Source organism: Rana temporaria, chromosome 6 (genome assembly GCF_905171775.1).
Source record: "Rana temporaria chromosome 6, aRanTem1.1, whole genome shotgun sequence".
Classification (NCBI taxonomy): domain Eukaryota; kingdom Metazoa; phylum Chordata; class Amphibia; order Anura; family Ranidae; genus Rana; species Rana temporaria.
The window spans coordinates 214,794,645-214,822,615 of record NC_053494.1 but is presented as its reverse complement, the minus strand read 5'-3'; the positions used below and the strand labels follow the sequence as shown (position 1 = coordinate 214,822,615).

At 46.0% G+C, this 27,971-nt stretch overlaps 1 protein-coding gene across 1 annotated transcript; it reads right to left on the bottom strand.

Moving 5' to 3' along the window:
• Positions 1-27,867, bottom strand: LOC120944252 (E3 ubiquitin-protein ligase RNF14-like). The gene is made up of 9 exons (XM_040358236.1): positions 27,636-27,867; positions 23,351-23,511; positions 19,096-19,247; positions 15,970-16,479; positions 12,969-13,197; positions 7,893-7,931; positions 5,249-5,409; positions 3,263-3,384; positions 1-771 (listed from the first exon to the last, which is right to left on the bottom strand). Exons 2-9 carry the CDS (start codon positions 23,502-23,504, stop codon positions 762-764), a joined length of 1,377 nt encoding a protein of 458 aa, XP_040214170.1. The 5' UTR covers positions 23,505-23,511; positions 27,636-27,867; the 3' UTR covers positions 1-761.
• Between the last annotated feature and the right edge of the window lie 104 nt (positions 27,868-27,971).

Sequence of the window (27,971 nt, the reverse complement as noted above, 5' to 3'; positions counted from 1 at the left end):
AAGTAAAGTGGTGATGTGGTGGCCTTTTTTGGGGGCATCAGATTGGCCGGGGGGGGGGGGTGGCTGTGTCAGTTTTATTTCGGCACACTGTATTGCCCTGAAATAATGGTACCTGGGACAGACCTGCAAAATGCGGGACTGTCCCGGGCAATCCGGGACACGTGGTCACCCTACCGATCACCAAGCTGCACACCCCTGGGGGCGCATGCGAGTGACTCATCCCGCTGGACGTCATATGACAGCCAGTCAGGATAACTGATCCCCGCTGTGGCTGTCATTCTGCTATCGGTCGGGCGATATCTGGTTAAATGCCACCAGAAAAAAGAAAAAAGTGTCTAAAATAACTGATATAAAATGAATTGGATATCGTCTTACATGACCAGGTAAGTGTCAGTCCTGACACTGAAAACTCAAACATGGCCTGCTAATGAAAATGTATTACAGGACGGGACTGGTTGAGGTTGAGGTGGTATTGGGATCCGATCCCTACTGTGCCGGTTCTACATGTCAGGATTACGAGCCTCAGGAAGCCAACAATGTAAATCTTTGTTGTCCTCTAATATTATAATACACACAGCCAGGTGATGGAATGGATCCAATGTCCATCTCAGGGAGACTCTTTCCTTCCGCTGCAGCTGAATCTGAACTCTCCTCTGTAGACTGACACTGCCCATTTGTTTCCACTCGTCCATTCTGCTCACAGCTCCTCTTTCGGGGCTCCGCTTCGGGTTTCGGTTTGAAGACTATAGGGTTACATGTGGTCACGAATTCCTAAAAAAAAAAAAAATATTATAAAATAAAGAGCAACGAGTGACCTGTTTAGACCCAAACAAAACATAGGCATGCCTCCATCCCTATATATATATATATATATATATAGAGAGAGAGAGAGAGAGAGAGAGAGAGAGAGAGAGAGAGAGAAAGGAGAGAGCGAGAAAGATAGAGATATATATAGAGAGAGATAGATAAATAGAGAGAGAGAGATATAGAGAGATATAGAAAGATATATATATATATATATATATATATATATATATATATATAGAGAGAGAGAGAGAGAGAGAGAGAGAGAGAGAGAGAGAGAGAGAGAGAGAGAGATACAGTATAGAGAGAGAGAGAGAGATATATACAGTATAGAGAGAGAGAGAGAGAGAGAGAGATACACAGATATATATATATATATATATATATATATATATATATATATATATATATATATATATATATATATATATATATATATATATATATATATAGAGAGAGAGAGAGAGAGAGAGAGGGGGGGAGATATATATATATATATATATATATATATATATATATATATATGAGAGAGAGAGATATAGAGATATATATATATATATATATATATATATATAGAGAGAGAGAGAGAGAGATATATATATGAGAGATAGAGATATAGAGATATATATATATATACATATATATATATATTAGGGCTGTGCAAATTAACTTTTAATTAATCGATTAATCTTAAATTTTTTTGATCGATCAAAACCTTTTTGATCGATTAAACTTCTTTTAATTGGTACTCACCTCTCCGCCGGCTTCTGGGCCTTCAGGGAGTTCCGTCAGAGATCCGGTGACGTCATGGACACCGGCGGGGCTTGCCGTGTCCATCTGAAGGGCTCCTTTGCTGTGCCTTCATATCTGCATGCCGGCGGGACCTTACTATCTGCCACGCGCAAGGGCTGTTACACTTCCCTCTATCACTTCCCTCTATCACTTCCCTCTATCAACCTGGGATTCTACAACCATCCACTGGGAGTTGTGATCGTTCCCTTCATGGGACATCTACATGCCGACAGACTGATGTTAACCCCTCCTCATCTGGATTCAGCAGTGGTATCGTTGTACACATTTTTATACCAGTATCATACTTGGCTACATGTTTTTATGACTGCTTTTGTTACTGTTTGGCATTACTCGCACCATTTTTACAGTTTATGTAGCTACATCGATTTTATCTCCAGTGCAATATTTATTTGGTTACCTACTTGAAGACTATAAAAGTTTTAATGCTATTCCCATCGAGCGCTGCCTTTGTGTGTTTTTTGTATCCTGCTATCCATTTTTCCAGTGGTTGGAAGCTGCACTGGTAATCAGTCTGCAAGGAGATCAGCTAAAAGTAGTTGGATCTGTATGTGCATTATAATTAATCGAAATTAGTCGATTAATCGATAAAAAAAAAAACGATTAATCGAACAGAAAAAATTTGATCAGTAACAGCCCTAATATATATATATATATATATATATATATATATATAGAGAGAGAGAGAGAGAGAGAGAGAGATATACAGTATAGAGAGAGACAGAGAGAGATATTTAGAGAGAGATATAGATATATACAGGTAAATATAGAGAGAGAGACAGAGGGGGGGAGAGAGAGATAGAGATATATATATATATAGAGAGAGAGAGATTCAGGGCATGCATGGAATTTTTTTACTACTAATGGCGGCGATCAGCGATTTTTTTCGTGACTGCGACATTATGGCGGACTCTTCGGACAATTTTGACACATTTTTGGGACCATTGTCATTATCACAGCAAAAAATGTATTAAAAAAGGAACTGTTTACTGTGAAAATGACAATTGCAGTTTGGGAGTTAACCACAGGGGGGCGCTGAAGGGGTTATGTGTGACCTCATCTGTGTTTCTAACTGTAGGGGGGTGTGGCTGTAGGTGTGATGTCATTGATTGTGGTTCCCTATATAAGGCAACACACGATCAATGACGGCGGTGAAGAACGGGGAAGCTGTGTTTACACACAGCTCTCCCCGTTCTTCAGCTCCGGGGACCGATCGCGGGACTCCAGCGGCGATCGGGTCCGCAGGTCCCGTGGTCACGGAGCTTCGGAACTGCCAACTGTCCCAAATTTGCTGGGACAGTCACGATTTTTACTAAGCTGTCCCGGGATGGCTGGGATTTTATTATATGTTTAACCACTTAAGGACCGCCTCCTGCACATATACGTCGGCAGAATGGCACGGCTGGGCACAAGCACGTACAGGTACGTCCTCTTTATGTGCCCAGCCGGGGGTCGCGGGCGCACAATGAATAAGCCATAGTAAGCAATGGGGGGAGATCAGCTGCAGGGAGACCTCAGGCGGTCCTCTGACTAGGTCATTATTTTGGTTTCCGGAGGTCGGTTCCTCCAAGTGTGGTGAGCAGATGACACAAATATCCCATCAATATCTATTATTCACAGACAACCCAAGCTGAAGAGATATACATACTGAGTGCAGTCGGTGTCTCTAAAATGGTCGTATGGATTCCATTGAGCCAATAAAACCCCACACATCCAGCAGAAGTACGCTCCACACTGAGTACACGCCATTTTGTTGCACCCATACAATTTCTGTAAGAATAAAAAAAAACACAAGTTACACTTTTAGCTGGATTCAGTAGATACGCCGTCGTAACTCTGAATCTACGCCGTTGTAAATTTAAGCGTAATCTGGAAACCAGATACGCTTAAATTAGGCTACGATACGAGCGGCGCCTACAGGATCCAGGGGTGCAGGGGGCTATGTAATGTAAAGGGGTCTAGTGATGCAGGGTGCTGTGTAATGTAAAGGGGTGCAGAGGGCTGTGTAGTGTAAAAGGATCCAGAGGTGCAGGGGGCTATGTGATGTAAAGGGTGCAGAGGTGCAGGGTGCTGTGCAATGTAAAAGGGGTGCAGTGATGCAGGGTGCTGTGTAATGTAAAAGGGTCCAGAGGTGCAGGGGGCTATGAGATGTAAAGGGGTCCAGTGATGCAGGGTGCTGTGTAATGTAAAGGGGTGCGGTGATGCAGGGGGCTATGTGATGTAAAGGGGTCCAGTGGTGCAGGGGGCTATGTGATGTAAAGGGGTCCAGTGGTGCAGGGGGCTATGTGATGTAAAGGGGTCCAGTGGTGCAGGGGGCTATGTGATGTAAAGGGGTCCAGTGGTGCAGGGGGCTATGTGATGTAAAGGGGTCCAGGGGGCTGTGTAATGTAAAGAGGTCCAGAGGTGCAGGGGGCTATGTGATGTAAAGGGGTCCAGTGGTGCAGGGGGCTATGTGATGTAAAGGGGTCCAGGGGGCTGTGTAATGTAAAGAGGTCCAGAGGTGCAGGGGGCTATGTGATGTAAAGGGGTCCAGTGGTGCAGGGGGCTATGTGATGTAAAGGGGTCCAGGGGGCTGTGTAATGTAAAGGGGTCTAGTGATGCAGGGTGCTGTGTAATGTAAAGGGGTGCAGAGGGCTGTGTAGTGTAAAAGGGTCCAAAGGTGCAGGGGGCTGTGTAATGTAAAGGGGTCCAGAGGTGCAGGCGGCTTTGCAATGTAAAGAGGTGCAGAGGTGCAGTTGTGGAGAGGGGTACACAGTAGTAACAAAGAGATATTGAAGGATGCAGAGGTATGCAGGGGGCACAGTGGGGTGTTTTTACATTTTAACGTGGGGGGGTGCCAGATATTGGATCCGCCCCGGGTGCCAAATGCTCTAGGTACGCCCCTGGCCTATAGGCTCCTGAGATGTGAATTCCGGTCCTGGAGAAAAAGAGGTGGGGGGAGGGGACAAAGAAAAATGGAGAGAAAGAAGAAGGGATAGAACGAACAAGAAAGATGGATAGGGAGAGAGAGAAAAGGGGAAGAAAGGAGAACAGAGAGCAAACAGTAGGATAAAAATAATTTGGAAACGGTTATTAGGGGGGGGGGGGGTGATACCATATTTTATTGCACCAGGTGACACCAACCCTAGTGACGCCACTGCCCCTTGTGATAGCGCGGTGTATTTTTAAAAAACCTAACTCGGTTTGCGAGTGTTGTCTCACAAATGAGCAGGATTCAGGCCAAAGTGGTGTGCAGTACCGCATTTGACCTGAGGTGGGGGGGGGGGGGCCGGAGCCGAGAGCTGATCGGCACCGTTCGGAGCCGTACGGTAATGCTCCAAAAAACACGGGCCTTTCCGAGGTTTGCCGAGGTCAGCCGAACTGTCCTTGGGCGTTTCCGGCTGTTTCCGAAGCTCTCCGGCGCCCCCTCCCACCTCTGGCCACATTCGGTATTGCATCCCATTGAAGTCAATGCGGAACAAATTATTGTTCGTTTCCATTGACTTCAATGGGAAAACTGGCTTTGATATGCGAGTGCTTTGGATTACGAGCGTTCTCCTGGAAGCGATTATCCTCGTAATCCAAGGTTCCACTGTACAAGAAGGACATATCCCTGATCCAGCCACAACCCCTTTGTCAGACTACGGCTGCTTGCCTGAATCTTGGATGTACAGCGAGGACAATTCTTGGAGTTCTCTTTTATCCACTTCTTACTCTCCCATTCTTGCTGTCTCTTCCGGCGGGCTCCCTTCCCCTTCCCCGTGCTTGGAAGTTGGTCATCATCGCCCTCTTCATTGTGCAATGAATCCGGATTTTCTAAAAAATAAAATCCTGAGTATCAAAATGCTTAAATGGTTTTACACAAATGAGAGAGTTTTTTAATTAGATTGGTAATTTCAGGATAAAATAATCAGCCTCACAGATCAGGGTATACAGCTCAGCCTCACAGATTAGGGTATACAGCTCAGCCTCACAGATCAGGGTATACAGCTCAGCCTCACAGATCAGGGTATACAGCTCAGCCTCACAGATTAGGGTATACAGCTCAGCCTCACAGATTAGGGTATACAGCTCAGCCTTATAGATTATGGTATACAGCTCAGCCTCACAGATTAGGGTATACAGCTCAGCCTCACAGATCAGGGTATACAGCTCAGCCTCACAGATTAGGGTATACAGCTCAGCCTCACAGATCAGGGTATACAGCTCAGCCTCACAGATCAGGGTATACAGCTCAGCCTCACAGATCAGGGTATACAGCTCAGCCTCACAGATTAGGGTATACAGCTCAGCCTCACAGATCAGGGTATACAGCTCAGCCTCACAGATTAGGGAACAGCTCAGCCTTATAGATTAGGGTATACAGCTCAGCCTTATAGATTAGGGTATACAGCTCAGCCTCACAGATCAGGGTATACAGCTCAGCCTCACAGATCAGGGTATACAGCTCAGCCTCACAGATTAGGGTATACAGCTCAGCCTTATAGATTAGGGTATACAGCTCAGCCTTATAGATCAGGGTATACAGCTCAGCCTCACAGATTAGGGTATACAGCTCAGCCTCACAGATTAGGGTATACAGCTCAGCCTTATAGATTAGGGTATACAGCTCAGCCTCACAGATCAGGGTATACAGCTCAGCCTCACAGATTAGGGTATACAGCTCAGCCTCACAGATCAGGGTATACAGCTCAGCCTCACAGATCAGGGTATACAGCTCAGCCTCACAGATCAGGGTATTCAGCTCAGCCTCACAGATCAGGGTATTCAGCCTCACAGATCAGGGTATACAGCTCAGCCTCACAGATTAGGGTATTCAGCCTCACAGATCAGGGTATACAGCTCAGCCTAACAGATTAGGGTATACAGCTCAGCCTCACAGATCAGGGTATACAGCTCAGCCTTATAGATTAGGGTATACAGCTCAGCCTCACAGATCAGGGTATACAGCTCAGCCTCACAGATTAGGGTATACAGCTCAGCCTCACAGATCAGGGTATACAGCTCAGCCTCACAGATCAGGGTATACAGCTCAGCCTCACAGATCAGGGTATTCAGCTCAGCCTCACAGATCAGGGTATTCAGCCTCACAGATCAGGGTATACAGCTCAGCCTCACAGATTAGGGTATTCAGCCTCACAGATCAGGGTATACAGCTCAGCCTAACAGATTAGGGTATACAGCTCAGCCTCACAGATCAGGGTATACAGCTCAGCCTAACAGATTAGGGTATACAGCTCAGCCTCACAGATCAGGGTATACAGCTCAGCCTAACAGATTAGGGTATACAGCTCAGCCTCACAGATCAGGGTATACAGCTCAGCCTAACAGATTAGGGTATACAGCTCAGCCTAACAGATTAGGGTATACAGCTCAGCCTCACAGATCAGGGTATACAGCTCAGCCTAACAGATTAGGGTATACAGCTCAGCCTCACAGATCACAGATCAGGGTATACAGCTCAGCCTAACAGATTAGGGTATACAGCTCAGCCTCACAGATCAGGGTATACAGCTCAGCCTCACAGATTAGGGTATACAGCTCAGCCTCACAGATCAGGGTATACAGCTCAGCCCTTACAGATTAGGGTATACAGCTCAGCCTCACAGATTAGGGTATACAGCTCAGCCTCACAGATCAGGGTATACAGCTCAGCCCTTACAGATTAGGGTATACAGCTCAGCCTCACAGATTAGGGTATACAGCTCAGCCTTATAGATTAGGGTATACAGCTCAGCCTCACAGATTAGGGTATACAGCTCAGCCTCACAGATTAGGGTATACAGCTCAGCCTTATAGATTAGGGTATACAGCTCAGCCTCACAGATTAGGGTATACAGCTCAGCCTCACAGATTAGGGTCTACAGCTCAGCCTCACAGATCAGGGTATACAGCTCAGCCTCACAGATCAGGGTATTCAGCTCAGCCTCACAGATCAGGGTATTCAGCCTCACAGATTAGGGTATACAGCTCAGCCTCACAGATCAGGGTATGCAGGTCTGTCCTGTATACACCTAGCTATATACACCCACCTTCCTTCCTGTATATAGAGCCCTTCCAGCAAGAGAACAAGAGAACAAGTAAGGCTAATGCTTTGAGAATGACTCTGTCTCATCACTAATGGGATGCTCTCTTCCTCTAAGGTCACAATTTTTAACATTGGAAACAGAGCTCCAGGAGCAAGAATACAAGTGTTGTCCGAGGTCCTAAAACTGGGCATGCCTTTTACTAGAAATCAATAAACTGATGTCACAAAATACCAACTAATCTTGTGTATCACACGATTCCAAGATAATCACCTGGATTAGGATCTTCCAAAGTAGGTTCCGTGAATTCTGCTAAAAAGAAGGTTAATGAGATTAGTTATAGTCATAGGCTATATGTATATAAACTCAACTGAATGGGGAAGGGAAGGGAAGAGGAAGGGAAGGGAAGGAACTCAACTGGATGGGGAAGAGAACAGAAAAGAAGAGAAAGGGAAGGAACTCAACTGGGTGGGGAAGAGAAGAGAAGAGAACAGAAAGGGAAGAAAGGAACTCAACTGGATAGAGAGGAGAGGAGAGGAAAAACTGTAGGCCAGCCCACAACAACCCATCCTACAACCAGCATGCCTCAGTTTAACCACTTAAGCCCCAGACCATTTTGTTGCTAAATGTCCTGGCCAGGTTTTGCGATTCGGCACTGCGTCGCTTTAACAAAATTGGCGTCCTTTTTTCCCCACAAATAGAGCTTTCTTTTGGTGGTATTTGATCACCTTTGCGCTATAAACAAAAATAGAGCGACAATTTTGAAAAAAATTCAATATTTTTTACTTTTTGCTATAATAAATATCCCCCAAAAACATATATAAAAACATTTTTTTTCCTCAGTTTAGGCCGATACGTATTCTTCTACCTATTTTTGGTAAAGAAAATCGCAATAAGCGTTTATCGGTTGGTTTGCGCAAAATTTATAGCGTTTATAAAATAGGGGATAGTTTTATTGCATTTTTATAAAAAAACATTTTTTACTACTAATGGCGGCGATCAGCGTTTTTTTTCGTGACTGCGACATTATGGCGGACACTTCGGACAATTTTGACACATTTTTGGGACCATTGTCATTTTCACAGCAAAAAATGACAGTTGCAGTTTGGGAGTTAACCACAGGGGGCGCTGTAGGAGTTAGGGTTCACCTAGTGTGTGTTTACAACTGTAGGGGGGTGTGGCTGTAGGACTGACGTCATCGATTGTGTCTCCCTATAAAAGGAATCACTCGATCGATGCAGCCGCCACAGTGAAGCACGGGGAAGCTGTGTTTACATACGGCTCTCCCCGTTCTTCAGCTCCAGGAAACGATCGCGACGGAGCGGCTATAAACGAATAGCCACGCCGTCGTCCCGGATCGCTCCCCGCGAGTATCCGACTGCCGCATGTAGCGGGGGGGGGGGGGTCCCGATCGGACCCCCGACCCACGGAAAGGCTGGGACGTACATGTACGCCCATATGCCTGTACGTGCCATTCTGTGGACGTACATATAAATGCGGCGGTCGGGAAGTGGTTAACCACTTCAATACCGGGCCTATTCTGGCACTCCTCTCCTACATGTTAAAATCATAATTTTTTTGCTAGAAAATTACTCAGAAGCCCCAAACATTATATATGTTTTTTTTTAGCAGACACCCTAGGGAATAAAATGGCAGTCATTGCAACTTTTAATCTCGCACAGTATTTGCGCAATCATTTTTCAAATGCCTTTTTTATGGAAAAAACGGTTTCATGAATTAAAAAACAACAAAACAGTAAAGTTAGCCCAATTTTTGTTGTATAATGTGAAAGATGATGTTACGCCGAGTAAATAGATACCTAACATGTCACGCTTTATGTAGCGCTACCCCCTCAGGAGCCGCTGATTAGATTTGGGACGGCATGATTATGTTACCTCTGTGATGTGTCTAGGGATAATGAGCAGTAACGGAATGTCCAAACAGCAGGGTGTCGTTTTCTGTGCTTTTATTTCTCGCCCAACATGGCAAACAGTTAACTTGAGGTAGAAATAGGTTGGTGAAAGGAGAACTTGCAGATTCAGGCCTATGGATAACGGAAGCAGTCCTGCCTCCAATGGGACTTTTACTCACGTCGCCACTCCAGCCGGAGTGGGTAAAGTGTACCTGGACAGGCCTCTCACATCGAACGGGCAGCCAGAGTATCACTCAGAACCTCTGAGAAGGAACAAGTCTCTGCCACTGACTTGGCTCTAATGGGATTAGAATTAGGAGTAAGACCTCTGCCACAGGCCCTCTACTCAGGAATGAAGATAATAGAGCGAATCCCCTCAATGACTATAATTTTGCCTGAATCTCCCTCAGGTAGACTTCTTGATTTAGGGATCACCGACTGACAAGTTGCAGCATACAACTTCTCAGTGTCCGGTCACCCAGATCCCTGATGAATCGTCTAAGCCCTGTTGGATCACCTGCCTCCGGGCTCACCTCAGACCGACTCCCCACCGAACAGCACAACTCGCTTGGGATCTCCTTTATAGAATGTGGGGACCCAGTAAATCACTGGGGCCCCTCTGTAGCTTCAGGTGTTCCGAGCCATGAGGGCCCAGAGTCAGGAACTCCGCGTAGCACATGCGCCCCGGCCTGGTAGGCCATCTCGCCAGGGCTCGTGATGTGCGCACACCCTAAAGGTGGGTGCGACACCTGGAACCAGGAACGGGCGAAGACCCCACAAAATGGCGTCCGCCAAAGAAATACCCTCCCCCAGCATGCCTCGCGAGGGAAACACGCCTTTTGATTGGCTGCTGGAGAAAGGCTGGAGAAAGACGGTATCTTTAGAACACATAATGAAACCACAGAACAGCCCAGCCTGGCAGAAACCCAATTTAACAAATCATCATGAATGAGAGCAAAATAACTCTCTCATCCCCCTCTAAATTTAACATAGCACCTGTACATTTACAATTGCGCACACTCATGGAATGGCGCCAAACTTAGGTACTTAAACATCTCCATAGGCGACGCTTAATTTTTTATTTTATTTTTACACTTTACCAGTTTAGGGTTACAGAGGAGGTCTAGTACTAGAATTGTTGCTTGCACTCTAATGCACACGGCGATACCTCATACTGTATGTGTGGTTTGAACAGTGTTTACATATGTGGGCGGGACTTCCGTGTGTGTTCGCTTCTGAGCGTGAGCTATTGGGGACAGGGGCATTTTAAATAATTTGTAATTTTGTTTTTACTGTTACCCCTTTTTTTATTTTTATTTATCACTTTTATTCCTATTACAAGGAATGTAAACATCCCTTGTAATAGGAATCTATCTTGACAGGTCCTCTTTATAGAGAGATGCGGAGTCAATAAGACCCCACATCTCTCCTCCAGGCCTGGAAAGCCTGAGGTTGAGGGAAAAAAATTCACTAATCACATGCTGACAGCCGCGATCGCGGCTTTGTTTACAATCACGGCCTGGAAGTGACGTCATAATGTCATGCCCGGGCCTCCGAGGATCATAGAGATGACTGGTGACCATCTGTTCACCGGAAGTCTCTATGGTCGTCACACAGCGCCGGTCGATTCTTTCTCCGGGTCCCTGATGGCACGGGAGAGCCCAGAGAAGCACCAGATGGTGGCGGGAGGGGGGATGTCACCTCCCGTTGCCTGTAAGAATGATCAAGCGGTGGAACTGATGCTAAGATCGTTCTTGCTGTGCACAGAATCTCTGGCAGAAAATAATGATATCTGAATGATGCCTGTAGCTGCACCCATCATTCAGATATCACCCCACCAAAGTCCAGGACGTCATATGACGTCATTGGGCTGGAAGTGGTTAAGGTCCAAGCACAGTAAGGCCTTGTACACACGATAGGATAGCCAGAGGACAACAGTCTGAAGGACCGTTGTCTTAGGTTAACCGATGAAGCTGACTGATGGTCTGTCGCGCCTACACACCATCGGTTAAATAACCGTTTGTGTCAGAACGCAGTGACGTAAAACACAACGATGTGCTGAAAAAAAACGAAGTACAATGCTTCCAATCATGCATCGACTTGATTCTGAGCATGCTTTTAACTGATGCCCTCTTGCATACTAACTGTGAAGCATATGCTTCAGTGTAATTCTCCCTGCTAGGAATTGCGTGTGTGTTAGAGGTAACAGGTGATTTCAGGTGTGACTCATTCCTCTGTTGAAAGGTTTATTGATCTATTGTGTTGTGTGAAGGAGACCTGTGTTTACTGTTTACTGTGATTCGAAGTGGCTCATGTTAATTATTCTGATTGCTTCATTGTGGTAATTATCTCTTCTATATGCGGGGCCAGGCTGTCTAGATAATGCATTCTGTTACAACTAGTAATTACCTTCACTGATATCATTATCTAAAGAAATGTTTTCAGGGTCGACTCCGAAGTGTCTGCCTATAATCTGTACGAGAGCCCCCACTGTGTGTGGAAAGGGGGTGGAGATTTCATTGTTCCTTGATTGAGGATTTAGCTTGTAAACTGCATATATACCTGGTAGCAAGCTGCCATTAAACTGTCTTGTTCCAGCAGTAAGCTCTGACTCATGTGTGGCTTATTGGGCGACCCCAGGAACATTCCTCCTCATGGAATATTGGGTGATTTTATTTATGGGAAGAAGGGAATCTTTGACGGGGATATCATTCTAATACTGTCACACTAACAATCGGTTTTGGCTATCCTATCATGTGTACGAGGCCTAAGGCCCCGTACACACGACCGAACATGTGTGCTGAAACTGGTCTGCAGTTTTCCAGCGGATCGGACAGGTTTCCAGCGGACAAATGTTTCTTAGCATGCTAAGAAACATGTCCGCTGGAAGCCTGTCCGTCGGACATGTTCGGTCGTCTGTACAGACTCACCGTACATGTTCGCTCGGCCGAAAAGCCCTCGCATGCGTCGAAGTGATTCGACGCATGCGTGGAAGCATTGACCTTCCAGGGCCGCGCACGTCGCGGCGTCATCGTCACGGCGACGGCGCAGCCACGTCACCGTGTATCGTGTCCGCGCGGATTTCTGTCTGATGGCGTGTACAACCATCAGACAGAAATCTCCAAGCGGACAGTCCGTCCGTGTGTACGAGGCCTTACAGAACTGGGAAATGGGAAACTTAGCCATAAGGATGGAAAAGTAAGCTCAGAGGTACTAAAAGTACATGAAGTAGAGACATATCAGAGAGAAGATAGGACAATTGGGTGTAGCTTTAGGAGTCAGGGGTGGGCCTCTGTGTACATAGATGGCCATTTTCTGTAGTAGAAGGGCCATTTCATCTAGCTAGTGGCCGGGATAGGACCTAAGCTAAGATGACAATCTCAGAACAGAGAATAAAAAGAAGTTGAATCTTCATTACAAATCCAGCATTGACTTACATTCTGGGTCGTTACATTTGGAGACTCCATGGTAGGTCATCATACAAAGGGTACAGAAAGCATACTGACAGCTTGTGCAAATGCCCATCGTGCCGCCTGGCTCTTGCATTACAGGAGTCTGACAGCTCAGACGAGGGCAATAGACCACATCAGTCATCATCTCCAAAGTAGACTTTAAGAGGAGACGATCATAGCGGCCGAATAATTCTTCCCCAACCAGCTTCTTTACCTACAAAGTACACAAATTCACATTTTTATGGATGTTAAAGGCAACTGCTCTTGGACTTTATATTTACACTATTCACAGAATAATAAAGCCCAACTCCAGGCAGGACAAATAAAATGACCCCTGTAGTGGGATCTTCAAGCTCCGGTAGGCTTCCTCCATCTGTGTTACTGGTCCCCCGCAGCCTCTTTTCTAAGATGCTCCAGCTAGGGTTGCCACCTCTTCCCTTTAAAACCGAACACATATTAGTTACACAGAGTCTGTAGCTGATTAAGGTAATTAAACTCACTTGGTGCCTTATTTGTATTAAATTGGCATCAGAACCTGTGTAATTCATATGTGTTCGGGTTTAAAGGGATGAGGTGACAACCCTAGCTCCAGCCAGCACTCTCACAATGATGCTCATCAAATATAATGCAGGGCCAATAACCCTGCATTGTATGTGAGGATAGTGAGGGACAGGCCGGAGTGAAGGAGAGCGCCAGAGGCCTGCCGGAGCGTAGAGTAGGATAAGTATTATACTTTGTTCCTCTAACCCAGGCATGTCCAAAGTCCGGCCCGTGGGCCAATTACAGTCCGCGGCCCGGTTTTGAACATATATATCTTTTATGGCCCCTAATGATCTCCCGGCGTCGGGGCCACAAAAGATATATAGACTGGCTGCCTCGGAGGGGACAGGAAGCAGGCGGGACGATTGCCGTGCACACAGGAGGAGTATTTCCTGTTTACACGGCAGCCTCTGTAATAGGAAATCCCATCTCTGGCGCTGCCATTGGACGATTGTTCTGTCCATCAAAGGAGGCGGGACTTTCTCTTTAAGAGGCCGCGGTGTAAACAGGAGATTCTCCTGTAGGATAGCTTTGGCGCTCGTCCTGCCCCCTCCATGTCCCCTCCAAGGCTGCACTGATGACAATGGTGAGTGCATTCCTGGCAATGGTGGGTGCATTACTGGCAATGGTCGGTGCGGCATTCCTGGCAATGGTGGGTGCTACATTCCTGGCAATGGTGGGTGCATTCCTGGCAATTGGGGGTGCTGCATTCCTAGAAATGGTGGGTGCTGAATTCATGGCAGTTGGGGGTCTGCAGATGGGCGCTGATCCTTATTTTGCTTCACAGTTCTTTATTTAACATTTTAAGTTTTTTTCCTGAAACTTTCCTCTTACAGTGAAGGTGCGTGTTATACGCCAATAAATACGGTATATTCAAATAATACGCCTGAGCTCATCAGTTTACTGTATCAGATCAGGCAGTGATTGTGATTGGTTGTCAGAGGTTACAGCATATCATTACCGCTTACTGACTGGTTGCTAAAGGTTACAGCACACATTATGGCTCACTGATTGGTTGCTAGAGGTTACAGCACATGATTTCTTCTTGCTCACTGATTGGTTGCTAGAGGTTACAGCATATCATCTCTTAACTGCAGAGGGGCATGGTATACATATGAATGCCACCTTTATTTACATATCAATGCTGCCGGCCTCAGCTATTTACATATTAATGCTCCCATTATTTACATATAAATGGAATTTTTTTACATATAAATGACAGTTATTTACATGTAAAAACAGGGTCTGCTGGTGAGTCATCTGTACACAACAATAGGGCAGAGCTGGGCAGCATTAGTAGCAGCACTTCACACTGAGATATCAGGACATAGCACATGACTAAATCTTCAAGGGACAAGGGAATTTAAACTGAGATAGTTGGCAAGTATGAGGCAGCTGCTTTGGGCCCCATAACAATGACAGGGCCCAGGGAAGCTGCCCCTTTTGCTCTGCCTTAAAGACGGCCCTGCCCAGCACTTATGAGAACTAAGGCTTACTGTACCCTAACTCCTTTACTTACAGAGTGTGCCGAGCAGAGAAGGGCTGAATTCTCCATTGCAGAGCCGCTAAAGGAAGTTACAGTGATAGTTCTCTGTGCATCCATTGTGCTTGTCATGTGACCATAAACCACATAGCCAAGCACAAGGAACAAATGGGTAAGTGTAGAATGTGTGAGAGGACATTTTTAACACGTGTCATGCGATATGTCAAAAGTCTCCTTCTCCCAGGCGCTCTTCGTTCCCAATATACAGACTCAGGTTTTCTTCATAATACAATGTTTATTCTTCCAAAGACAGGACAGCAAACAGTCAATGCTTACATATTGGCAGCTGGTAAAACATGGCAGGATGGCAATTCAGAAAGTTACAGAAGGAGGAAATAGATGTTATGATGGTATGATCTGTCTTCTGGGAAAGGTCCCTTCCAGCAGGTTGGGTTCCTACCCCCATCTCCTCTGTAGGGTCGTGACCCTAGAGCTTCCTAGCTAGCTACACACACCACATGGATACTTATACTGTTTTAAAAGCCAAGCTAAGCATAATTCATATTTAGATTAGCTCCATGGATGGTGGCAACTGGCAAGCTTCTGTCACAAACGTAACACCCACTTGAGTATATTTAAGTAACATCTCTCCACCCACTGTCTTGACGTAGGACTTCAAGAATAGATGTAGTATCCTGTAACTGACCTTGTCTGTCCTCAAAATGACCATGTTTAACCAATGATTCAGAAACGTTTATCACATAAAAATATTAATAAATTTAAAATCTAACAGTAAGCATCATTGCACCAGTACTGCTACTTCTATTTAGCTCCATTGTAGGATCTTGTATCTTTCCACTCTTTGACTCATTGGGCTTTAGCAACCAGCCTCAGCTCATAAGCAGCTGTAAAATGACGGTATACTAGATGAAGCTTGAACAAAAGTAATAATAAACAGGTTACCTGGGCAGGTGTAGCGACTGAGGTGCACTCGGGTTCCGGACAATTAAGTGAACGGACCTGGCCATCTCTGATTTGAATTTCAAAATAGTCTCGAAGGCAGATATCACAGTACACATGGCTGCAGTCCTTGAAATACGTACACTCGCTGCCCAGCTTCTCAGAGAAGCAGATATTGCATAAGAAAGGTTTGCTGTCAAAGCATTTCTTTTGTTGGCTCTCATCAAAGTCCAATATGTGTCTGATGAGGTCATACACCGATTGGACATCTTGTGTAGCCCGTCTGTCAACCGCTTCCTTTTCAGGTGTGGCTGCGGCAATGCGGAGACTTGCTTCCTCATCTGGATGCTTCAAAGTGTGCGTTCCATTATTGGTAAACTGAACTTCATAGGGTGATTTTATATTCAAGTACTCAAGGGTCTCTTCCTTCAGAAACTGCATCCAAGCAAACAAAACGACACTTCCTCTGTTCTCCTCCCAGAGATCGTCTAACCGTTGGCACATAAGCGTAAGCTGAAAATATTGAGTGCAAAAGGATTAAAAGTTTTATAGATCAATTCTCTCTACATAAAATGCACTTGGACATTAAAAGATTTACATATCCTTAAACCCTTAGAGGCTCTGAGGAAAAAGGTAACCCTTCGAAACATGTCAGCCAGCAGTGGTTCTGGAGACTGCTACAAGTAGACGGATCATCATAAACCAAAGATTGTTACATTGTGGTTTTCTTTAGATCAGGGGTGCCCACATTTGGCCTGCAGAGCCTTCTGATGTGGCCCGCGACCTTCTGTTTTGGGATAGCAGGTTCTCAAGCCCAGATCGCGGGTTGCCGACCCACCATTCCCAGAGCATCAGTGTTTTGAATGAAGCCAATGGTAGAGGAAGCAAGCGGCTGTGGAGGAAGCAGAAACGCATACGACAATGCTTCCTGTATAGCGGACACAAATCTGTCTTCTGTCCGCTCCACTTATTGTGGCCCGCAAGTCACTTAAGTGGCCCTCGCTCTTCAAAAGGTTGGGCACCACTGCTTTAGATGCTTGTGAGTAGCTTTTAATATTTTTTCTTTTAATAAACACATCAAAGGATATTGCACAAGGCTGGTGCGCCCTTTATTTTTTCTACTTAATTTTCCGACTGCTAGGATACCCCTATCCTGGAGGGCAGCACGGCCTGGGATATTATCCACTATGAACTTTGGATCGATTGGTCAACACATTTGTGCGCAAGAGTATTTGTTTTGCTGCTATGGACATTAGGATAGGGAGAGATGATGATCAGGGGAGATGGGGATGGGATTATGGAGATGAGGAGGGGTTATGGAGATACGGTTGGAGGGAGATAAGGAGAAGTTATAGAGATGAGAATGCAAGTAGATGATGATGGATTATGGAGATGAGGATGGGATTATGGAGATGAAAATGGGTTATGGAGATGAAAATGGGTTATGGAGACGAGGAAGGGTCATGGAGATGAGGATGGGTTATTAGGATGAGGATGGAGGGAGATGAGGAGACGTTAGAGAGATAAGGAGGGATTATGGAGAGGAGGATAGAAGGAGATGAGGATAGGTAATGGAGAGGAGGAAGGGTTATGGAGATGAAGATGGAGGGAGCTGAGGATGGGTTATGGAGATAAGAATAGAATTATGGAGATGAGGAATTGGGAGAGGAGATGAGGGGGAGATGAGGAGGGGTTATGTGGATAAAAATGGGGGCAGGAGAAAAGGAGAGGTCTTTGTCCCTTTAATGCATCAGAAATGGAGAAGGCAGGGCTGACACCATGTACTGCCATATCAAAAAGGAAGGTAGGAGCACACTTTATTCTCAGAAGATAGCAACTGATCCCAGATACAAGCTGAATGCACCATTTGCCCATCCACACAGGCTCTAGCTTTCAAAATATATCAATTAAATTCACCATTTAAAGCCCAACTCCACATGAAATTTTGTCAATCCCTTCCTGGTCACCTGGGATTTGTCTGGGGGCTGTTTACATTGAAAGAGACCCATTTTGGCTCTCTGTGGAGCAATTGCGGGTTAGCTGGCGGACATCGCGGCCGCTGGCCACGTGCATCGGCTCCGGCTCCTCCCCCTAGAGCTCTTAAAGTGGCCGGTGTACACCTATGGCGATTCACACAGCCGTGCCAACCTACCGCGCTACAATAACAGTGGCTGGTCGGCAAGCGGTTAATGCAGAGAATGCTTTCAGGTAAAAAAACATTGAGGCTTTAAAACCTCTTTGAGCCTGGGATTGCACTAGATGCGGACCGTATTCACTGTGAATTCAGCACCACATCTAAATCGTAACCCGTCCATGCAAACCGATTGTTGAGAGTATGTTAAGTTAACGACACCCCGCAATTGGTTTGCAAAACCCAGCATGATTTGCAGAATCGTATAGCATGGGTGTCAACACCCAATGTGATCCAGTTCTGGTGCGGTCAAAGAAAGGGTCCTGCACCAATTTGGTGCGAATGTGATTTGAGCAATACAAATCCATGGCTCAATTTTCACCCCAGAGACACCGCATGTAATTCGCACAGGAGTGTGCTGCGATTCCTGTACAAATTACATGTGGTGTCCCACACTGCAGTTGTGTGAACCCGGGCTGAAGGATAAGCCTTGCCCCCCCCCCCACCCCACCCCACCCCCCCCCACCCCCCCCCCCCCGATAATTAGGATCTTACTCTTCCCAGATACAGACTTAAATCTGATAGCCATGAAGAAGAGTTATGGAGATGAGGATAGAGATGGAGATGGGGGAGAAGATGATGAGAGGTCTGTGTCTTATGTAAAGCTTTATAAATGAAGAAGGACGGGCCGAGACCATGGGGGGATTTACTAGACATGTGCACTGCCGAAAAAATGTGTTCGTTTTCATTTCATTCGTTTTTTAGCTTTTTTTCGGAAATTCATTTTGGAATTTGGGAATTCGTAAATGCGAAAATCTGGAAATTTCGGAATTAGCAAATTTGTCAAAATTTGTTAAAAAAACTATTTGGAACTAATCTAATTGGACGTGTCTAGGATTTACTAAGACTGGTGCACACAGAATCTGGTGCAGCTGTGCATGGTGGTAACCAAAGGATGAAACGCAGGGATCTTGACGTTATACAAATGAATACTTTACCTGTTCTGGTGAAAGCCACTTGCAGCTGAGTGTGAAGATGGGACACGTAGTGGAGGGATATCCTGGTGGAATCTCAAAATTTAGAACAATGGGTGGTAGGAAGTAAACGGTGTTCTCAAAGCTTTCCGCCATGGTGTTTGATGAAGAGTTTGCTATAGGACAATAAAAAATAAATAAAAGGTTTTCATATGGACAGTTTTTTATTTGGTTTATAAGTCTTCCTGAAAAATACAAGTCACCGATATGCAGATCATGTAATGTCAAACTATAAATGGGAATCTGATTGCAGAAATCCTTCTTTCAGTAATGGGACATATACATTGTCATCACAGTCATCCCAAGTCAACTCCTTTCCTTTCTCAGAGAACACTTTCCAGTCTTTGTGACACTAATGCTATCCTGGCCATACATGGCTGGAATTTCATCTGTTCAGCCTGCTGGGTGAACGACAAAAATCAATCAATTACCATGTGCCCTATATGACGAAACACGTTGGGCAGAGCCAGAGCACCACTGCTCATAGGCAAATCAGCCATGGCCACCTTAGTTTTGAGCAAATTGAACATTATTTCTGCACAGAGCTTCACCCCATATTGATCTTGGCATATATCGTGGTGTAATTGTCTGGAAAGATGCTTGAAGGGAGTTGGAGGTTCTGTGGAATATAAAAACAAGCGCTACTTGACCTCTCCTTAGTGAGGGTCATTTGAGTTTGGTAAGCCCCCATTTTTTTTACTGAGCTGTCAGGATACACAACCCTCTAGTATTTTTTTTTGCTATTCTGTTCCTTTATTTTCTATTCTATTTTATGCTCTTTGGAAATTGGAAAACTATTCAAATTAGAATAGTACCGAATTTAAACAAATTTAAAATTCAGGCGAAATTCAAATCGTTTTCGAATTTGAAAAAAATTACAATTTTGTCAGATTTTTTTTTTACATTATTTCGGATTCGTTTTAAATTTAGTACTATTCTAATTAATAATTTTCATTTGGAAAAAAATTAACTGCACATATCTACTTACAATAGTGGTCAGTCTGGTGCCCCTTTTTGCTGGTGGTCAATTGAAAAATGCACTTTTATATCGATTTATGGCGTGCAAAACATACCCAAAAACTCCACCCGGCTCCAAAAAAATGTGCACACACATCAAGAGTGAAACACAAAAACGTGCAACGGGTGCTATGTCTATCCACCGTAAAGAAGGACCTGACCTTGTTCCCCGGGGCGTTAGGCTCCAGACGGGGACTGAGGTACTTCACATGGTCCGAGCAGCCGAAGCCGACACGGATCCCATTCTTTGGAGGGTCTGCCAAAACAGAACCCACCCAAGTACTAGGTGGGGCTCCCCCGAAGGGAGACCCCATGAGAGCAGGCGAACTAAGCCAGAAGGCCATGTCCACCCACTCCCAAGACGTTCAGGGCTGGCCCGTGGACTGGCACCCTACTAATCACTCTGTGTCAAACGTGACACCAAACAAAAAAATACATAAAAGTGACAACACAGGGGTAAATAAAAAGAAAGTGGGGGAGAAGAAAGATGAGGGAGAGTGAAAGTGACCATTGTGCAATATGATGGCCGGCCCTCCGGCCAGGAAACAAAAATTCTTCTGGTCCCAGCCAAAAGGCACGGCCCTAGAGGCAGGTGTAAAAAAAGTGTGTATATGGTGAAGTGACCATGGTGCCCAAAAGCAAAAGTGCTAAGAGAACACTAGTGCAAATAAGACACCCCTGAACTGCCACTCCAGGGGCACATTCACCATAGGCTTTTCTCACAACCCTGACCAACCGCCCAGACAGTCACAGCCCCCTTCCCTACCAGGAAGGAATGGGAGCTCCGGAAGCTCAGGGGGAGAGAGATTACGAGCTCCCCCCGTCGCCTCTTTCACTCCCTACCTAATTATACTCGGGAGGTACAAGCCTGCAAAATGACCCCCCCCCCCTTAACAGTAGGGTGAGGTCGACGTTCCCTCTTGAAAAACTGGCAGGTTAGGAACTGCATCAGATCCAGGCCAGGGACCCGACCCTTCAGCTTTGACTGCATGTTTCTCCGTCCCGATCAGAAGGCTTTCACATCCACGCCAGCAGGTTCTGCATCTGCCACTGCCATCCCTTTCCACCTCGCTGTGTACTAAAGATGGTTAGCATAGCGCCACCTCCTGGCAACTGATAAGAACAGGTACTACACTTGATCTTAGCCAAAAGGCACTTTTATATCGATGGTAATAACAGAAGTGCCCCCTCCGACACTGGTGAAGATTGCAGTGCTCCCTTTCATTGATGGTCAGTAGGAGAAGGAACCCTTTACATTGGTGAGAACTTCCCCTCTTCCACACAACTAAAAAGATCATTCGTGTCGGGTACCTGTGATTTTTCACCTGAGAGAGAAGGTTCAACTGGGCCTGCATCAATGGCTCTGCCAACTAGTAATGTTGATGCCAGACTTGACTGCTGAGGCGCAATGGGCTCAGGTACAATTAAATGTAACATAAATGTATAAAAAACCTTCCCCCTTGCCCCCTTGTCCCCTTAAATAAACACACTTACAACCATTAGGTTAGAAAGGGCAAAGCCACAGCTTTATTAAAATCCAAAACATAACATGTGAATACTTTTCAACCGGTGCCAGTCACAGTTGTACTGTGAGCACGCAATTCCAAAAGGGGGCCTGTCCTTACCATACGTGCTGGACAGGCCGCCTAATTCCAATTTCCATCAAGGGCATATCCCATTACAGCTGGCAAGGTCAAGAAACCACAGCAAGCTGTGACATACCATCGAAAAAAGGGGCGGGAGGATGGGCAGCTCTTCCAACCACGTTCCTTGAAAGACCCACAACTCCCTGGGGAAATACTTTTTTCTGAGCTCAGGCCCAGCCCATCCCCTATAAACAACCAATCCCTGGTGACCACTCAGCCACCTTGTCCTGCACCTGGCCATTCCCCCATCAGTCAAGGCTCTCTTTCCCTAAGGGGGCACAAGAGGCCTTCATTTGCAGGCAATGCCTGGTGGGACTTGGTGCTCAGTGAACCTCTAGCAACTTCTGAAGGAACCCTAGTTGAGAAAGGTGTCTACATACCATTAGTGGGTGTCTCGATTTCTGTATAAAGCCATTCTAATTTGTGTCTTCTGTAGCGCTCACCCCCAAAGGAGCCACTGGTTTGTTTTGGGACTGGCCTGCTAAGTTACCCTGGCGTTGTCTAGGGGTGTAATAGTGAGAGCAAAGGCCGTGAGCGAAGGTCCAGACGGTGAATAAAGGTTTTCTCAATGCTTTACTTTCCAGGCCCAACACGGCCAACATCAACATCAGTTAGGAAGGTCAAGGTTGATGAAGAAAGAGAGGAGAGAACCTTGCAGTATCAGGCCTGGATATTAAATGGAGCAGTCAGTACTGCCCCGCATAGTACCAATTTGTAACACGTCGCCACTCCATCTGAGTGGGTAAAGTGCCCCCGGACAGACTCCTTTTTCACAAGTCTGGCAGCCAAGGTGTCACTTAGGATTTCTAGGAGGATGCGGGCCTGTCTCACGGGCCAAGGACAACAACTGAGCTAGGTAAATGAATAAAGCAATCCTCCCAGTAGATTTCTGCGTTGGTCACCAGATGACAGCAACATACCTGTCAGTATTCTGGTCACCGGATCCCCAATTGGTTTGACCAGGCTCTGTTGGACGACCTGCCTCCGGGTCCCCCTCAAACCGACTCCCCAATCGCACGGCACCCAGCCTGGGATCCCTTCAATAGAACCGGGAACCCAGCAAGTCACTGGGGTCCCCTTGTACCTCCGGATGAGGGTTTTCGTAGACTGCAACTTTGGCCAGGTGGGCCACGCGGCGGGGTCCATGGACGCGTGCACCCTTAATGTGGATTCCGCACCTGGAACGGGACCCCGCGAAGATTTTAGAACACATGACACCTGTCACAGATATACTCTTCCCCAGCATGCCTTGCGAGGAAGAAACTTCTCTAATTGGCTGCTGGGGAAAAATCCCTCTAGCGCCAACTGCTGGCCTGGGATGATATTGCATCCCTGGACCACATACTGACCCAGCGGACTTTCTGGAATAACAGAAGTCCCAGAAATGTAAACAATTAGTGAATGGGAGCAAGGTAACTCTCCCATTCCCCACTAACTTTAGCGTAGCGCCCTTACTGAAAGTAGGGGGGCGCTACACTTCATACAAGTCTTATACTTGATACACGTATTAAGAAGTATAAAATCTAGAGATATTACATGCATTTCATCTGACTTACATTTAACAGATATCTTAAAGTTTGGAGGAAGTTCCAGACACACTCGGATTTCCCCTCCCGGAGAAGTGTCAGCTCTCCTAAACTCATCTTCAGGGTATATACTGCTAAGAGCCAGAAGCTCGTCCTCCTGGGCTTCCTGATTCTCAGTAGACATTGTTTATCTGTGGAGGCCATAAAACAGAGTAAGTTAATCATTTCAGCCAAGCTGCTTTTAGTATGAAAACTACATTGAATAACCTTGTTGATCCCCTTCGGTCTGGATTTTGCCCTCAAAACTCCACAGAAACTGCTCTCCTAAAACGAACAATCGGTCTACTAAAGGCTAAATCCAATGGACACCATTTTATACTCCTACTCCTGGACCTTTCGGCTGCCTTTGACACCATGGACCACTCCCCTCTCCTAAAAAAAAACTCCACTTCTTTGGTCTCACTCACAATTCTACTTCCTCCTCTTCTTTTCTCGGGATCCCTCAAGGTTCTGTTCTTTGACCTCTTCTATTCTCAATCTACATCTCCTCCCAGGGCTGGACTGGGACAAAAATTTGGCCCTGGACTACATCCAGACTGGCCCACCTTGACATGTCTCTCCTATAGCGGCCGGACAACTCCCGCACGCGCACCCCCCCCCCCCCGGCCACCCAAGCCCACCTTCCCCCTTTACTAGCCACTAGCCATTCTACTTTATTAGAATAGAACAGTTGGTACTGGTACTCTTATAGGCAGTACCAGTGGGGAAGCTAGACATTATTTCACCCCGGGCAAAGAATCAGTTCGGTGCCCCCCCTTATTGGACAAGTTTAGTCAGAAGTGAGAAACTCCCAGGCCATAGCTGTTGAGTCAGCTGTCTGTGCCCTCCCCCATGCTCCTCTGTCGTCCCTGCTCCTCTGGTCCTCCCCCTGATTCTCTGTTCCCCCCAGGTGAGCGCTGCAGGGAGGGAGAGACAGAGGAGCGGAGGGGGGCAGCGGTCCGCTGTCACTAAAGCCGGCCCACTGAGCCATCGGCCCACCGGGAAACTCCCTGTAGTCCCAATGGCCAGTCCATCCCTGCCTCCTCCCTGGGTCAGCTAATTACCTCCCATGGCTTCCAATACCATTTCTATGCTTTTGAATATAGATAGGTCCCCAAAACTAAAAAGACCAGAAAAGGGGGGGGGCAGTTGATTGCGGTACAGGTAAATTGGTAGACACAAATATGTAGATACATATATGAAAAAGTATACATTTTTATTAATGTAACATCAAATAAAACACAAACAAAAATGTACAATATAAAAGCACCATGACAAACCATACGTGTCACCAAACTAATGATCCCCAAGAGGGGAAAATCGCGGTGCAGGTAGGAGTCACAGGAAATTTCTCTACTAGTTTCGTGGCCAGTTGCTGCTTCATCAGGAGAAATTCTAAAATACCCCGTCAGTTAGAAATGCCAGGGGCCACCAATGGGGGTCTCCCACGGCGACCAAGGGGACGTATGTGGAGATGGACCTATCAGCTATAGGGAGCAGAGGTAGGGGGTCCCAGGACAGAGGACCCAGCTTGGACTGGTGCTTCAAAACGTGGCAATTAGTTAAAAAAAGCAACAATTGCTGCTGGTGAGGTGGGAAGTCAGATACAATCTATTAGCCAGATTCAGAGAGAGTTACGACGGCGTATCAGTAGATACGCCGGCGTAACTCTGAATCTAAGCCGTCGTACATTTAAGTGTATTCTCAAATTGAGATACACTTAAATCTAGCTAAGATACGTCGTATCTTAGCTGTCTATTTAGGCCGACCGTTAGGGGCGTGTACGCTGATTTACGCCTAGAATGCATAAATCAGCGAGATACGCCTATTCACGAACGTACGCTTGCCCGTCGCAGTAAAGATACGCCGTATACGCAAGGCGTTTTCAGGCCTAAAGATATTCCACCAAAAAGATGGCGCAGCCAATGTTAAGTATGAACGTCGGAACCGCGTCGAATTTTAATTTTTTTACGTTGTTTGCGTAAGTCGTCCGTGAATGGGGCTGGGCGTAATTTACATACACGTGGAAACCAATAAGTCTTTGCGGCGTAATTTGGAGCATGCGCACTGGGATATGTCCACGGACGGCGCATGCGCCGTTCGTTAAAAACGTCAATCACGTCGGGTCATGATTCATTAGCATAAAACACGCCCACCTCTTCAGAATTTGAATTAGGCGCGCTTACGCTGGGACATTTACGCTATGCCGCCGTAACTTAGGACGCAAGTGCTTTGTGAATACAGCACTTGCCTCACTAACTTACGGCGGCGTAGCGTATATGAGATACGCTACGCCTGCCTAACGTTAGGCACGTGTACCTGAATCCAGCTATATATATATATATATTTATATATGTTTGGGGGTTATACGTAATTTTCTAGCAAAAAACACAATTGGCCAGATTCAGAAAAGAGATACGACGGCGTATCTCCTGATACGCCGTCGTATCTCTGAGTGCGGGAGGTCGTACCTATGCGCCTGATTCAGAGAATCAGTTACGCATAGATATCCCTAAGATCCGACAGGTGTAAGTGTCTTACACCGTCGTATCTTAGGCTGCATTTTCAGGCTGGCCGCTAGGTGGCGCTTCTGTTTGTTTACGCGAGGAATATGCAAATTACTATTTATGTAGATTCAGAAACGAACGTCCGCCCGGCGTTTTTTTTTTACGTTGTTTGCGTTCGGCTTTTTCCGGCGTAAAGTTACCCCTGCTATATGAGGGGTATGTGCGGTGTATCCTATGTTAAGTATGGGCGTCGTTCCCGCGCCGAGTTTTGAAATTTTTACGTCGTTTGCGTAAGTCGTTCGCGAATACGGCTGGACATAATTCACGTTCACGTCGAAAGCAATGACATTTTGCGGCGGATTTTCGAGCATTCGCACTGGGATGTTTTTACGAACAGCGCATGCGCCGTTAAAAAAAACGTAAAATACGCGGGGTCAAGCCAAATTTAAATAAAACACGCCCCCAACATCCCCATTTGAATTAGGCGGGCTTACGCCGGCCCACATACGTTACGCCGCCGTAACTTAGGGCGCAAGTTCTTTCTGAATATGGAACTTGCTCCCAAAGTTACGGCGGCGTAACGTATCTAAGATACGTTACGCCGTCCGGACAGATACACCATTGTATCTGAATCCGGCCCACTGATTTTAACTTGTAAACAAACAGTGCCAGAAAAAGACTGGTCTTTAACCGCTTAAGGACCGCCTCCTGCAGATATACGTCGGCAGAATGGCACGGCTGGGCATAAGTACGTACAGGTACGTCCTCTTAAGTGCCCAGCCGTGGGTCACGGGCGCGCGCCCGCGGCGCGCGCCCGTGACCCGGTCCGAAGCTCCGTGACCGCGGGACCCGCGGACCCGATCGCCGTCGGAGTCCCGAGAACGGTCCCCGGAGCTGAAGAACGGGGAGAGCTGTGTGTAAACAAACCTGCCCCGTTCTTCACTGTGGCAGCTTCATTGGTCGTGTGTTCCCTGTTATAGGGAAAGGCGATCAATGACGTCACACGTCCAGCCACGCCCCCTTCAGTTAGAAAAACATATGAGGTTACACATAACCCCTACAGCACCCCCTTGTGGTTAACTCCCAAACTGCAATTGTCATTTTCACAGTAATCAGTGCATTTTTAATGCATTTTCTTCTGTGAAAATGACAATGGTCCCAAAAATGTGTCAAAATTGTCCGATGTGTCCGCCATAATGTCGCAGTACCGAAAAAAATCGCTGATTACCGCCATTAGTAGTAAAAAAAAATAATAATAATAAAAATGCAATAAAACTATCCCCTATTTTGTAAACACTATACATTTTGTGCAAACCAACCGATAAACGCTTATTGCGATTTTTTTTTTTTTACCAAAAATCGGCCTAAACTGAGGGAAAAAAAATGTTTTTATATATATATATATATATATATATATATATATATTTGGGGGATATTTATTATAGCAAAAAGTAAAAAGTATTGTTTTTTTTTTTTCAAAATTGTCGCTCTATTTTTGTTTATAGCGCAAAAAAAAATAAAAACCGCAGAGGTGATCAAATACCACCAAAAGAAAGCTCTATTTGTGGGGAAAAAAGGACGCCAATTTTGTTTGGGAGCCACGTCGCACGACCGCGCAATTGACAGTTAAAGCGAAGCAGTGCCGAATCGCAAAAACTGGCCTGGTCCCTTACCTGCATAAAGGTCTGGGTCTTAAGTGGTTAACAATCGTCAAAAACAGTGAAAGGGTTAATTTTTTTTTTGTAGAAGGAGCTTACGCTCCGTCTTACCTGCTCGTGGATTCTGCGCCGGTCTTCTGGTCTTTGGTCTGTCTCGAGGACGTACAGTGGGTGTGGTGTAGGAGGCGATGAGTCAGGTGATTATTGTTGCACTACGATTGAATCAGCTGTCCTAGCAGGCCGAGAATGTGAAGCTCTGCAGCAGTGTCAGTGCCGGGGATTCCGGGTTCTCATGTTACATTGTTTCACCGGTGGGATTCCCCCGGCTTGGTCGGGGGTTGGGGAAGGGTCACATGACAAAGCCCGTGACTGGCACGCCTTCCGATTCATATTAACCACTTGCCATCCGGGCCATTTTTTATTTATTTTTGCTAGAAAATGACATAG